Genomic DNA, 12,757 nt, shown 5'->3' with positions numbered 1-12,757 from the left:
AACCTTACATTAGTAAAACAATTAATTAAGCACCAAGACCTACTAAAGATCTTGAAGAAAAACTCAAGGAAGCAGAGAGAACTGTCCAGTGTGATACAAAAAGAAATAACTAGAATTCTGAAAAGAATAGAACAAAATGCAGATCATCACTGGAGGGATGTGATCTTTGGGTGGTCACCAACTGCAAATGGAATCTTTAGTAAGTTGTGTCATCCCATTGTAGTTTTGTTAATATTAGTTGGGATAAGCTTAGGATTATTTATTATATTGCTAATTTGGAATTGGAGAATACTACAACAAATAGCTGTATTAACCTCTTTATCAAACGTACATGGTAAAGCACTAAGAGACTTATTGTTGTAAGGGTATGCATTAAGTAAAAGAATTTACTTATTTCCTAGGAAAGGGGGGAATGAGACAGAGTAAAAATCCATTTTGAATAAGGTGAAGTGTCTAGGAGAGGTAAAAAGTCTGTAAGGCCAAAGCTGAAGGGAAAATCTGCAGGGCAGAGATAGTGAGGAGACAGAGAAAAAAACCGGAAAGGGCCACAAGGCCGATCTGCCCTGATCTAGGAATTCTTTTGATAAAGAGGAACTGGCGATAAATGTCACGTAGAATGAATATGTATGAACCTATCGTGAAACTGTATGCATATGTATTTGGAAGGGGACATAAAAGGAGATCTGAAGTCCTCAGAGGTACGCATGCCTTTTTTGAGTAGAGCAATCTCCGCATGCGTCCAGCGCTGTAATAAACATACCAAGCTTTACAACTTTTACAAAGTTGTGAGGTTTCTTCTTTTCTCCGCAAAACAATATAGCCAAGATTCCTACAGGCAGTCAGACATGGGTCAAAAGCAGTATTACCTCGGAATCAGGATTTCTGTAGTTGAAATTACAGGCAATTCCTTTCCTCTTAATTTTCTTAATTCCTTGTTTTAACCTTAAAGAAACGAATCCTCCCCCATTCTGGGCTCTTACTTAGTTTCCAGCATTCGCTTAGTCCCTTCACTGGCCATTCCCCTTGCGGGGAGATGAAAACGCGGCTTATCAGGACCCCACCATCACCTTGCAGATCAGGGACTTTCCCATCTGCGTCTCACACACACACTCACGCATTTTTCGGGATATACTCACTTGTCTAAGTTTTTCGTGCACAGATTTAGGAGTTGCCGCTGTTTCTAAGGGAGTTTTCCTTCCCTTTCTCTTTTTGTCCCTTTTTATCCTACCGACCCAGGGTTAAACCTGCGGTCTCTCATAGCAGCAGGGAAAGCCCAGGAGAACCACTGTCATTAAGCAGGGCGCCTCCCGCCCGGTACCCTCCTAGCCACTGAGACTAGAGGTCCCGATCTTGGTTGGACATCCAAATTTGTGAAAAACAGAGTTAACTCTTTAGAATTTTTGAAAGTTTAATAAAGGATAAAAGGGCAAACAATTAATCCAGCGCTGGGGTGCTTTTGGCGAACGGCCAAAGAGCACACTGGTTGTTTAAAATCATATTGTCTATATACAGTTCCATTGCTGGGGTTACATGCATATTCATTAGCTTATACACTATTCTAACATTCCTTTAAGCTTTTGATGTTCTAGGAACTCTTTTGTTTGTTTTCAACCTCTGACTTGCCTGCATAACATTTTGTAGATTAGGTCCATATATTTTATTTCTTCCTGAAGTTCCACCCTGTTGTTTCACACTCCCTGATAACAAGTAGATAATAAATCCTCTCTAGGGCTCTGGTTTCTCTCACCATTATCTTATCTCTTGCAGAGGCCGGTCTGTGGATGTGAGAAACAGCATAATTGTTTTACACCATTCTTTGAGTTTGTTATATAAAAGCATTTTTAACATTACATAGTCTCGATTTTAACATTTTGCTAAAGTCTAGAATATAGTATTATCACACTACTATTTATATAAACAATATGGTGCATACATAAACTAACAGATTATACTATACACAAAAGCAGTTAAAATGTAAGTATAAATTGTACTATATCAAAAATACTTGTGATTAATAAACACCATGCAAAAGCTAGTACATGAATGCGAAAGCCAATATTGTCATTTTTCACATAACGGCTGCCCTCTCCCTTGGTTTCTCACCTGTCTTCTTTGCCTGCGCGCCTGAAATGGCATCTGCTCCCCCGGTGGCTCTTCCCCACTTTCTGTGCTTGCTGGGTGTTCCAGCAGGTCGGTGCTCATGGCATCTTTACTGTCATCCCTGCATCCTGCTCGGCTTTCAACCATGCCAGTTTGAGACTAGATTCCAGGGCTCTATAATGTTCATAGCATCCATGGCGGCATCTAAAGCCTGTTTTACAAGCCTCTGGGGTTTTATAATGTCCATAGCCGCTTCTAGAGTCTGTTGCTTATACTTTATCTCCTGTTGAAGTAAAAAGGTTCATACCTTAACTGCTGGGTTTTTCTCGGCTGAAATCCATCTTGCCATGCTTCCAGTGGGGTTTTTCTTCTATTTACAAGGGGTATTTACAAAGGAACCCAGATTTGGGCGGCTTTCCACTGCAAACAGCTCTCCATGCTGCACTGTTGCAGCTTTTTGCTGCTGGTTTGGCGGCTCTCCACACTCGCTTTGATTTTTTTCAGTGCTTTGCTGGTTTGCCGCTCTTTACGCACACTTTGTCTTTCTCCCCCCGTTCTACTCACAGAATGGCTGCTGTCTTCACGTCGGGAATCACCAGATATTACACTGGGGGGTTGTTGGTTGGAGACAGAGACGACACGGACTCACTGAGGGTCCTCAACAAACAGCCCAGAGGTTATTATGTCTGCCTTTCTTATAGGGGGTTTGAATTTCCCAGGTTCAGATAGCCGATTGGTTGAGATTTCTCACCGCCCAGATCTCTGGCCAGTGGTGTATCTGCATCTAGGCTTGAACAGGGTTGGCTGAGGTCTCTGAATCCAGCCTATCCCCGCCTTATCTGGGGACCTGGTTTTGTTTCTAGTTTGGTCGAGTTTAAGGGGGCAGCTTCAGACTAGCTGCCCTGGGACTGCACACCATCCTGGTGGAGCAAGCAGGAACTTCATTACTGTGCAATGCTACTGGTTTAAAAATTAGCTACCTTCTGCAGAGGCAGGCATTTTACAGAATAGCCCTCTAGTGGTGGCTTTTTAGGAAGAGGGGAACCAAAAATCACCTAATAGGAATAGATATAACTTAACTACATCACAGAGGTACATAGTATTTACAAAACAAAATCAAAAATATAGAATTTGTAAGAAAATATGACCTGGGGTGAGGTGGGAATTTATGTGCTTGATGGATTTGTTTTTGTTAGTTTGCCTTTTTTATAAAAAAAACCCAAAACTTTTTGTAAGTGAACCATTAATTCACATATAACAATGTGCTACATATTGACTTACACATGTGATGCATTAGCTAGTAAGGCTTCCATCCTTAACTAATAATTTTCAAAGGCATGTTTCTTTGCTAACTGTACACAATCCTTTGCATATTCTGTAACTGCTATATAATAGAGCTATGCCATTTCAGGATAACAAAACTCAGGAAATCCAACTAATCTCAGCGGAAATGTGATACACTGCCAGAATTCTAATTTCTCCCAAAGGAGAAACTTAGCTTTTCAAAGATATTATTTTAATTTTTATGCCCATTTCAAATCAAAGAAGCTGCCTGAATGTAGTGGCCAAGTGTGAGGACGACGGGTGGTTTCTGTGACAGGTTGCCAGAAGCTTCCTCCATGTCCAACAGAGGCAATCCTTGGTAGCTCCGAAGACAGATGTGACGCTGGCCGAGGCTGGGCCAATTAGAAATGGCAGTAACGCTTCTGTGATAACATATTTAAAAAGAAGAAAAAAACCAAAACATTGTGGTGCAGTTCTAATTGTGGCTAGAGAAGAGTGGGGTGAGAATATGTGAAAGGAACAACTGCAGGCACCAAGGTCAGTGAACAAGGACAGGGAGGAGGTGCTCCAGGCACCAGAGCTGAGACTCTGCAGCCTGTGGTGAAGACCATGGTGAAGCAGGCTGTTCCCCTGCAGCCCATGGAGATCCATGGGGATGCCTAGATCTACCTGCAGCCTGTGGAGGATACCCACACTGGAACAGGTGGATGCCTGGGAAGAGGCTGTGACCTTGCAGGAGGCCTGTGGAGAGAGGACCCCATGCCTGAGCAGCCTGTTCTTGAAGGACTGCACCTCGTGGAAAAGTGACCGACATTGCAGCAGTATGGGGAGGATCGCTGCCCATGGAATGGACTCACATTGCAGCGGTTCACAGAGATCTGTTGCTTATGAGATGGACTTATGTTGGACAAATTAATGAACTGTCTCCCATTGGAAGGACCCCACGCTGGAGCAGGGGAAGGACTCTTCTCCCTGAGCAGTGGGAAAAACAATGTGTGATGGACTGACCATAACCCCCATTCCCTATCTCTCTGCACCATTGTGGTAGGAGGTAGAACTGGAAGGAGAGAGAGGTGGGGGGAAGGTGTTTTTAAGGTTTTCTTTTACTTCTCATTATCCTTCTCTGATTTTGTAAGCAATAGATTCAATATCTCTAATTTGAGGCTATTTTCCCCATGATGGCATTTGATGAGTGATCTCTCCTAGTCCTTATGTCAACCCATGAACCCTTCATTATATTTTCTCTCCCCTGTCCAGCTGTGGAGGGGAAGCATCCAGCCAGCATCAGATCAACTGAAAGCATGTAAAAGCAAACTTCCCTCTAAAATATTTAATTTTATTAGTGAAATGGTAGCAAGGACAAGTATGCAAAGAATTTCTTTGCTCTGTGCTACTTACACATCATAAATAAGACAGTTGTTGTAAGACAGTCCTTCACAGTCTTTCTATAAGCATACAAATTTGTCATTCTTTGATCAAAATAAGCTGCTTACCAATCAACAGCATGTGGCTTAAACATCACAAAAATGAGTATCTATACTTTACATGGTAAAGCATTTTCTATAGTCTTAAATGTACACAGTCTCAAGAACATGAAGTCCTATTAAAAAAGTGATTACCATCTTACAATCAAACTGGGTTATTTTACATTCCCTGTAATATGCTTTTCTTTTTCATTTTTGTGATAAGAATTACTTATGCAAAGGAAAATGAAAACAAACTGAAAGCAAATAGTCAATATGTTATTATTTTGCTTTAATTGAAGGAAATAACTTCCCATGAAGTAAGGCAAGTAATTTGATTGTATAAAGTTGTTGTAAAAATAATCTACTTGATTTTAGGTATAAATTTTAAAGGTATGACTCTTAAGAAATCTCACAATGATGAAACTGATTAAATTAATTCAGAGGGTACAAGCCATGTTACAGAATCATAGAATGCACTAGGTTGGAAAAGACCTTTGAGATCATCAAGTCTAACCTATGACCTAACCCAACAGCTCCTCATCAACAAAACCATGGCAGTGAGTGCCATGTCCTGTCTTTTTTTAAACATGTCCAGGGATAGTGACTCCACCACCTCCCCGGGCAGATGACTCCAGTGTGCAATCACTCTTTCAGTGAAGAATTTTTTTCTAATGTCTAACTTAAACTTCCCTTGGCACAGCTTAAGACTGTGTCCTCTTGTTCTGTCACTGGTTGCCTGGGAGAAGAGACTGACTTCCACCTGACTACAGCCACCTTTCAGGTACTTGTAGAGTGTGATAAGGTCTCCCCTGAGCCTCCTTTTTTGACAGGCTAAACAACCCCAGCTCCCTTAGCCGTTCTTCATAGGGCTTGTGTTCCAAGCCCTTCACCAGCCTCATTGCCCTCCTCTGGATGTGTTCAAGAGTCTCAGCATCCTTCCTAAGCTGAGGGGCCCAGAACTGGACACAATACTCAAAGTACTCAAGTACTCAGTGTGTTAGTTGACAAAAATATTTGGTTTGTCATTCTCTTCTTACATGCTTTTTCTTTCAAGAATTAAAAAAAGAATCTCTACTGTATAACTCCTGTGTAAGTTAGAACATTTTCCAAAATTATTTATCCCCTCAGCTTTGCATATGATTTCTTGTTGATCACTCAACAGGTATCAGAGATGACGATGGAGAGGTAACAATTAAGGCCATCCAAATGTGCATTAAATGTCTAAAGGACTGTCTTTGATGCAGGTGATCAGAAATGGCTTTGTATTCAGCTACTGCTTTTGTACAGCGGTGGTACCCAAAATGCATCTTTGCTTTCACCTATAAATCTCTTCTAGTAATTAAAAAAAAAAATGGAGTTTTAGTACTTTAACAAGTGAATCAAAAAGTCCTTCTGAGAAATTACTTGCTTTCTTGTCTACAGTATTGTGGTGGCAAATAGCAATAGAAATAATGTAAGATTTAGATGAAAATAAGTAATAGCACAAACATTTCTTGAAAATACCACATTATTTTTTAAGAAGGCACTAAAGCTTCTGAGTGTGATCCCATAGTTTTTTAAACAAGTAAGAAAAAAAATATTTCATAATGGCACCAGTACTATTTGCAGCTGAACAGACACACTGCCGTACAACTCAAAACAAAGCTGTAAGTTATCATAATATCATATAAATGTGCTTACATCTGGAAGGACAAAAATAAACAAAAAACCAAAACAACCCCAAAATAACCCAGTAAGCTAACTTATTATCTATAACATAGCCATGTTCCTTTTTGGAACAGAAATTATCATGCATTGTTCAAGTACTTTAAAAGAAGTAATTATTTTAAGCATAACAGTAAGAAATTGTTTTAAATAAAATCCAAGAATCGCAAGAAGTAAGCAAATGAAAAACAAACTAGTCAGTGGGCATTTAACATAAGAACCATAAAACTGTGTTTATGTTTAAAAATAATTTTCATTTATAACAGAAGAAAATGTGTACATTTATGCACCATTTAGAAGCACATCAAACAGTACACATTGAAGGTTTTGTAGATTTTTAACCTGAAAAGCAAGTCAATACAAAATTCATGAACAATCAGAACTTTAAACAATCTTCGATGCATATATTCAGCTTTTTTTTGATAGTACAGGTTTACATCTTTCAGTTTCTACTTATTTGTAACAGAAAATGGCAAAACTTAATATACATCATTTTACAAGTAAGTACAGCCATCATGGAGACCCATGGATTTTCAGACGTGAATAGTTCTGATGTCATCTGCCTTTTCAGGGTATAACTACTGGTCTGTGCTCTCTTGCTTTACAGCAAGAAATAGACAAAACTGTCACTAGAATTGGAAGAGCTACTAGTACTATCACCATGTTCAGGTTGATTATGTTGATATTTTCTTCCTTGTTCTGGGAAATAAAAAGTTTCAGCTTTCATCCCTTAGTTGAGTCAGTGGTCCATTTTTTGCTTTAAACCTCTTCCATTTTAATTGAATGGTTTTCGTCATTTGGTTGATAGTTCCCATTCTGTTGCAGTTGGATTTCACCAATCCTTTCTGTATCTCTATTGCCTACTTCCTTGTCAGTTTCTGAATTCTGATCCTCTTCAGTGTGATCTTTATCCTACCAAAGATAAAATTATTAAAAAAACCAAATTGTCTTAACATTACAAGATATGACTTCCAACCAATTACTGATATTTTTAATGCCTGAATTTTTACACACCTTGTTTCAGCAATTTTCAGAATAGAGGTATCAGGGGTTTTAAAAACTTTTAAATTAAGCATTCTTTTAAAGTCTTTTTTTGTTTGTGTAATTGGATGAAGTTAGGCATTCGTAATAACCTGTCACCCAATAAATCATTGCCATAAAGTGATCTGTCATTATGATCAATATTCGAGTAATACCGAACAAGCAGTATCATGGCACCGATGAGAAAAAGCTCCCGAAATCAAAACTTTAACATGTGTTAAAACAGAATTGCAATTTTTCTTTTATATTTTTTGTCAGGTTAATTTTAAGAGAGTTCTTGGGTAAGGCAATTACTTAAGCATGTGGACAGAGTCATCTAAATCAGCTCTTTTATAACAGTTGAATAATTCTGAGTACCACAGATTACTCTTTAGAAGCATGCTGGGTTTTAAATTATAAATTAAACATTTGAAGACATTTCTTTTCTTAATCACATCACCTTCTATTTTGCAAGGGGAAAATCCCATACTACTCTTTTCTTAAATCTTCAGTTTTATTCCTGCAGAGTCAAATATGCAGTCCAGGACCAAAGCAACCAGGGAGAGGCTGAACTGCAGAATTGAAGTTTATTAAAAATCCTTTCAGATCAAAAGCCTGTGCTGGTTTTGGCATTAATGGAGCTCATTTTCTTCATAGGAATTAAAAGATGGGGGAAGGAGGGGGGGGGGCATTCTGAGCAATGGTGTTTGTCTTCCCAAGTAACTGCTACACGTGATGGGGCCCTGATCTCCTGGAGATGGCTGAATACCTACCTGCCCATGAGAAGGAGTGAATGAATTCCTTGTTTTGCTTTGCTTGTGAGAACAGCATTTGCTTTTCCTATTAAACTGCCTTAATCTCAACCCACAAGTTGTCTCCCTTTTAGTCTTCTGATTTTCTCTCCCATCCCTTCAAGGAGGAGTGGGTGAGAGCAACTGTGTGGTGCTTAGTTGTTGGTCAGGGTTAAACCACAACAGGCAAACTAACCCTGAACCCTGCTGCTTAGTTATGCAATCTCCTTTATGCCTGCCCATACAGATAGGCAGCCAGTCAACTCCTAACATATGGCACAGAACAGAAAGAGAAAGAAATCAAAACAAAGTGTTTCAGTAACCTATTCACACAAGCTCAATCAAGTGGCAATACTTTGATAAAGAAAATGGGGGAAAAGAAGGGTGGGGAAAAGAAGGGTGAGAGAAAGAAAGATGAAGAAGGGAGGAAATTCCAATAATTGTTCCACTTGCAGGACTCCACTGTTTATCACCTGGTCACACAGCTTACCTTCAAAGTAGTGGTGCTTTTGTCAGATTTCTCCTTTCCCTCTTTTACTTTACTAATTTTTTTCTTGAAGTGTTCCCTTTCTTTTCTTTCATTATTTCTATCTCTTTCTATTTTTTTCTCCTTCTTGTTTCTGTTTAGGAAAATTTTTACTCAAATCAGAATTTGATCCCACAGCAACAAATGTACTACCAATGCATACTCTGTAGTGTGCAGTAAATTGTACAATAACTATGAATGTTGGTATTCTGGTTTGCTTTCTTTCAGAAAGGTTCAGTCACTTACAAACATAACAAAAATGCCTTCACAAAGACAAGGGAAAAGAGCTAAAGGATGCACATGTTCAGTATACATGATATTTGCAAAGAGCTAACAGATTAAAAACTCTCCAGTTGAAAGCATACCAAAGATCAAATCGATATAGGGCTTTTTGGCCTGTTTTAACTTAGAACTGAATCATACTGACCAATTGAAATTATCTGAGATAACTAATGAAAAGGCAGTAAATCAATGAAAATACTTCCCAAATTGTTTTCAATATATTTATCTGCATCCACTTTTGAGTGTTCTGCTTATTGAAAAATAGACCTTTTCCTTAGAAATGAAAATTACTAAAGAGCTTTTTCCAAACTAAAAAACCAAAAGCCAGAAGAAACACAAATTGAGTTAGCTTATTTCATAACTATGATCTCTATATCGCATTTCAGTTTTAAAAAAATACTACAACTTTTTCCTCCTTTACTGCTCATTAACTTTTATGTTTATAGCAAACTAACCTTCTCGGAGAAGGAGTTTGTGAAGACTTCTTTTTGGTCATTTTAGGAGACTTGGAGAGACTTCTACTCTTCCTTTTATGTCTTTCTCTGGAGGACCAAGAAATTCAAGATCACCAAAGAAGAAAAATAATAAACTCAGCAACTGAATAAAACCAGAAAGCTCTTAAAATGATCTGACAGAACTAAATAAATATTCCTGAATATAACATTATCTATGACCAATAGTATATGAACCATATAAACAACAACAACAAAAAAAATCATATGTTTCAGTTTGATGGGAAAGGAGAGAAAGGAAGTGAGAAGTAGGAAAAAAAAGTTGTGTCCTTCCTTTCAGATTTTAGTTTTATGCTTATCCTTACATGCTTGTACTTACATGTGATAACAATGGAAACACACTGTATTCACTAATCCTGTACTAAGTTTCTTCAGTCAGGAAAATAATACAATTGAATGAAAAGACAAATTAAGACAAAAGGCATAAACTTGAGCAATATAGACTTCAAAAATTAACATTGCAAGATTAAGATCACTAGAATTCCAGTTTAGTATGACTGATATTTAATTCTTGAATACATAAGCTAGCATTCATATTGGTTTAGTAGCAAGCAGTGCAAAATGAATCTCAAGCTGTTGTCAAAATCAAAATGAAAATGCTAATATCAATTGTTTTCCTAGCAGTCCATGCTCAGCAAACCTATGCATTATTCTATAACACACTGAAGAGCTCTTAGTATTTTACAAAACAGCTGTTTTATACAGATGTATGAAATTTGATGAAGTTGCTGTTATGGAGTCTGATCTCAAATAGAGCAGAACATTAAATAACTGGTTGCAAAAATACTGAGGCACATGTTAAAATAAAGTAAAAATTGATCAAGTAAAAGCTTCATTTAACATAAACATACTACCTATCTGTCAAAGATGACTCTTTCCTATCACCTCTTCATAGGGCAGGAAAAGCAGACAGGAAGAACCAACAAAGACAACAGGGAAGTTAAAAACTAATTGTCAGGGCATTTTAAGACACAAGACAAAAGTTACACTTATGCATACCAGCTTTTGCAATTCCCACTTGTGAGAGTCTGTCCGAATTTTCCCTCATCTGCCTCACGATCATCATTTGGGGACAACTGAAGAGAAGACCCCCCCCTGTGTTCTCTGTAGGAGAAAGTTACACACGCCACAGGCCCGAGACCTGAGAGCACAGTGCTAAGCTATTGTTCACAGGTGTTGTTTGCTGTATGCTACACTGAGCCCAAAGAAGGGGGCACCGTGCCCTTTTTGCAACAATAGCCTTGGAAGCTGTCCTGCCTCTCGGCCTGACTGGACTTCTCTTGAGTTCTGGGTGGTCCCCTGCAGAAGACCCCTCTCATTTGTTTGCAACCACCGTGACAGACAAACTTGAGATGTAAGAAGCTTCTCCATCAAGGACTGAGACATGAAACCCCTATGTGAAAAGGCCCCCTCCTCCTTCCAAGGACTGGGACTGAAACCCCTAACCCGGGGAAGATGTGTGGGGGGAGGCAAGCTGACCAAAGCGAGATGTTTGCCTGCAGGTTGTGACCACTGGAGCAAGAAAACAATGGCTCTCCTTTACTGCTGAGAACATGGACTATCTGTTACATCTATTCCTTATTGTATCTGTTCCCCCTCTCCTCACAATTTCCAATAGAGTTATCATAATAAAAACCTCTGAGTTAGCTAGAGATTTCGAGATCTCCCTGACGTAACAGGTGGATCCTCGACTGGACTGGACCAAAGGACTTCGTCTCTACGTTTGGTAGCTATATCTCCCTCTTTCTCTTTCTCTTTCTCTTTCTCTTTCTCTCTTTCTCTATCTTTTTCTCTCCCTTAATCTCTCTATCGCATTTTGCTGTGATCATTCAATAAAGGTGCATTTGTTTTGATTATCACTGCAAATCCCCTTGTACCGTGTCGGTTCTTTTTGCACCCTGAGATCAATCCACGAACCATCACGAACCCCATTCATACAGACGGATTGTGACACCACTGATTTTCTTTAATATTTAGGAAGGTCAAGAAAACAACAGCTATTAGATAAATTACAAAAGCATAAACTAAGATATACCTAGTATCACTATTTGGATTCATACTCTGACAGTATCATCTAGCTTGATCTCCTGATGCTGCACAGGACAAAAGTTCATAACTATTTTTTTCAGCAAGTTCTTAAGTTTGATTAAATTTTTGGTAAACAAAGATATAAAGTGGCCTCAAAATCATGGAAAGAACCTCCACAATCATTGATCAGCTGTTCGCTGGTTAACATGCACCTCATTTTGAACATCCTTACATTTATCACCACCTGTTTTCAAATGGGGACATTGGAAATTAATATATTGTTCTGACAGTGTTCCCACTTGGTCTACAATGAGTACATACCCTTTATTTTGTTTTCCTGCATACATTTCTGTGAGCAACCAAGTAAGCACCCTAGTAATTATGTTTCAACTAGAAACTGTTTATTCATTGAATCTAATTTTCAGTTTCTGCTTTTCATATTTCAAGTTGAAGAACTACAGCTGTGTATGACGCCATTCCTACCTCTATGCTACATTTGTCTGTAAAAAGATTTTTGTGTGCCTGTTTTTATTCACACTCTTAAGGAACACTAATACAGCAAAATTTAAGGAAAAATAGTTTGAAAAATTTGATACTGATTTTGTGACTCTAAATCATACACAGAACTAACATTCTTGTCTCAAAGGAAAAATTCCACAGGGAAATGGCAGGAGCCAACTTCCTGTTGATTTAAATAAAGTTCACTAGAAATCACTCCAAGATTTGCCTTAGACCAACATTAGGTCTAGCGGTGCTAGAATTTTTTGAATTCTGAGACAGACAGAAGCTCTGAGACTGAGACATTTCACAACACCTGTCTCCAACTAGTAGTACTTGGAAGAATGATGGTAGTGTGGAATAAGACCCCCTCTACTCCACTCTCGTGAGCGTTGAGTAATACATTCTGTGCAGGTACCTCAGTGTGCAGATGCAGTGCGAGCTGCAGATTAAACTCTGGGTGGTGGGAAATAGCATGAGCCCCAGGAAGAGGCTGTGAACTGGCACTGACCTTTTGCACAACAAAGGGCACAGGGACCTGTAGCA

The 12,757-nt window shown here is 38.7% G+C and overlaps 1 protein-coding gene across 1 annotated transcript in view; it reads right to left on the bottom strand.

Annotated features, from left to right (window-relative positions):
* Positions 1–7,313: 7,313 nt before the first annotated feature.
* LOC134431515 (splicing regulatory glutamine/lysine-rich protein 1-like) overlaps positions 7,314–12,757 on the bottom strand; it is a 94,951-nt gene continuing 89,507 nt past the window's right edge. Inside the window, exons 11-13 of the mRNA XM_063179513.1 lie at positions 9,629–9,715; positions 8,856–8,985; positions 7,314–7,466 (exon numbers count right to left, since the gene is read on the bottom strand). Coding sequence (XP_063035583.1) covers positions 7,314–7,466; positions 8,856–8,985; positions 9,629–9,715 — 370 coding nt within the window. The remainder of the gene's footprint in view (positions 7,467–8,855; positions 8,986–9,628; positions 9,716–12,757) is intronic.

This window comes from Melospiza melodia, chromosome W (genome assembly GCF_035770615.1).
Source record: "Melospiza melodia melodia isolate bMelMel2 chromosome W, bMelMel2.pri, whole genome shotgun sequence".
NCBI classification, from domain to species: domain Eukaryota; kingdom Metazoa; phylum Chordata; class Aves; order Passeriformes; family Passerellidae; genus Melospiza; species Melospiza melodia.
The sequence above is the reverse complement of the archived record's forward strand: the minus strand, read 5'-3'. Positions and strand labels throughout refer to the sequence as shown.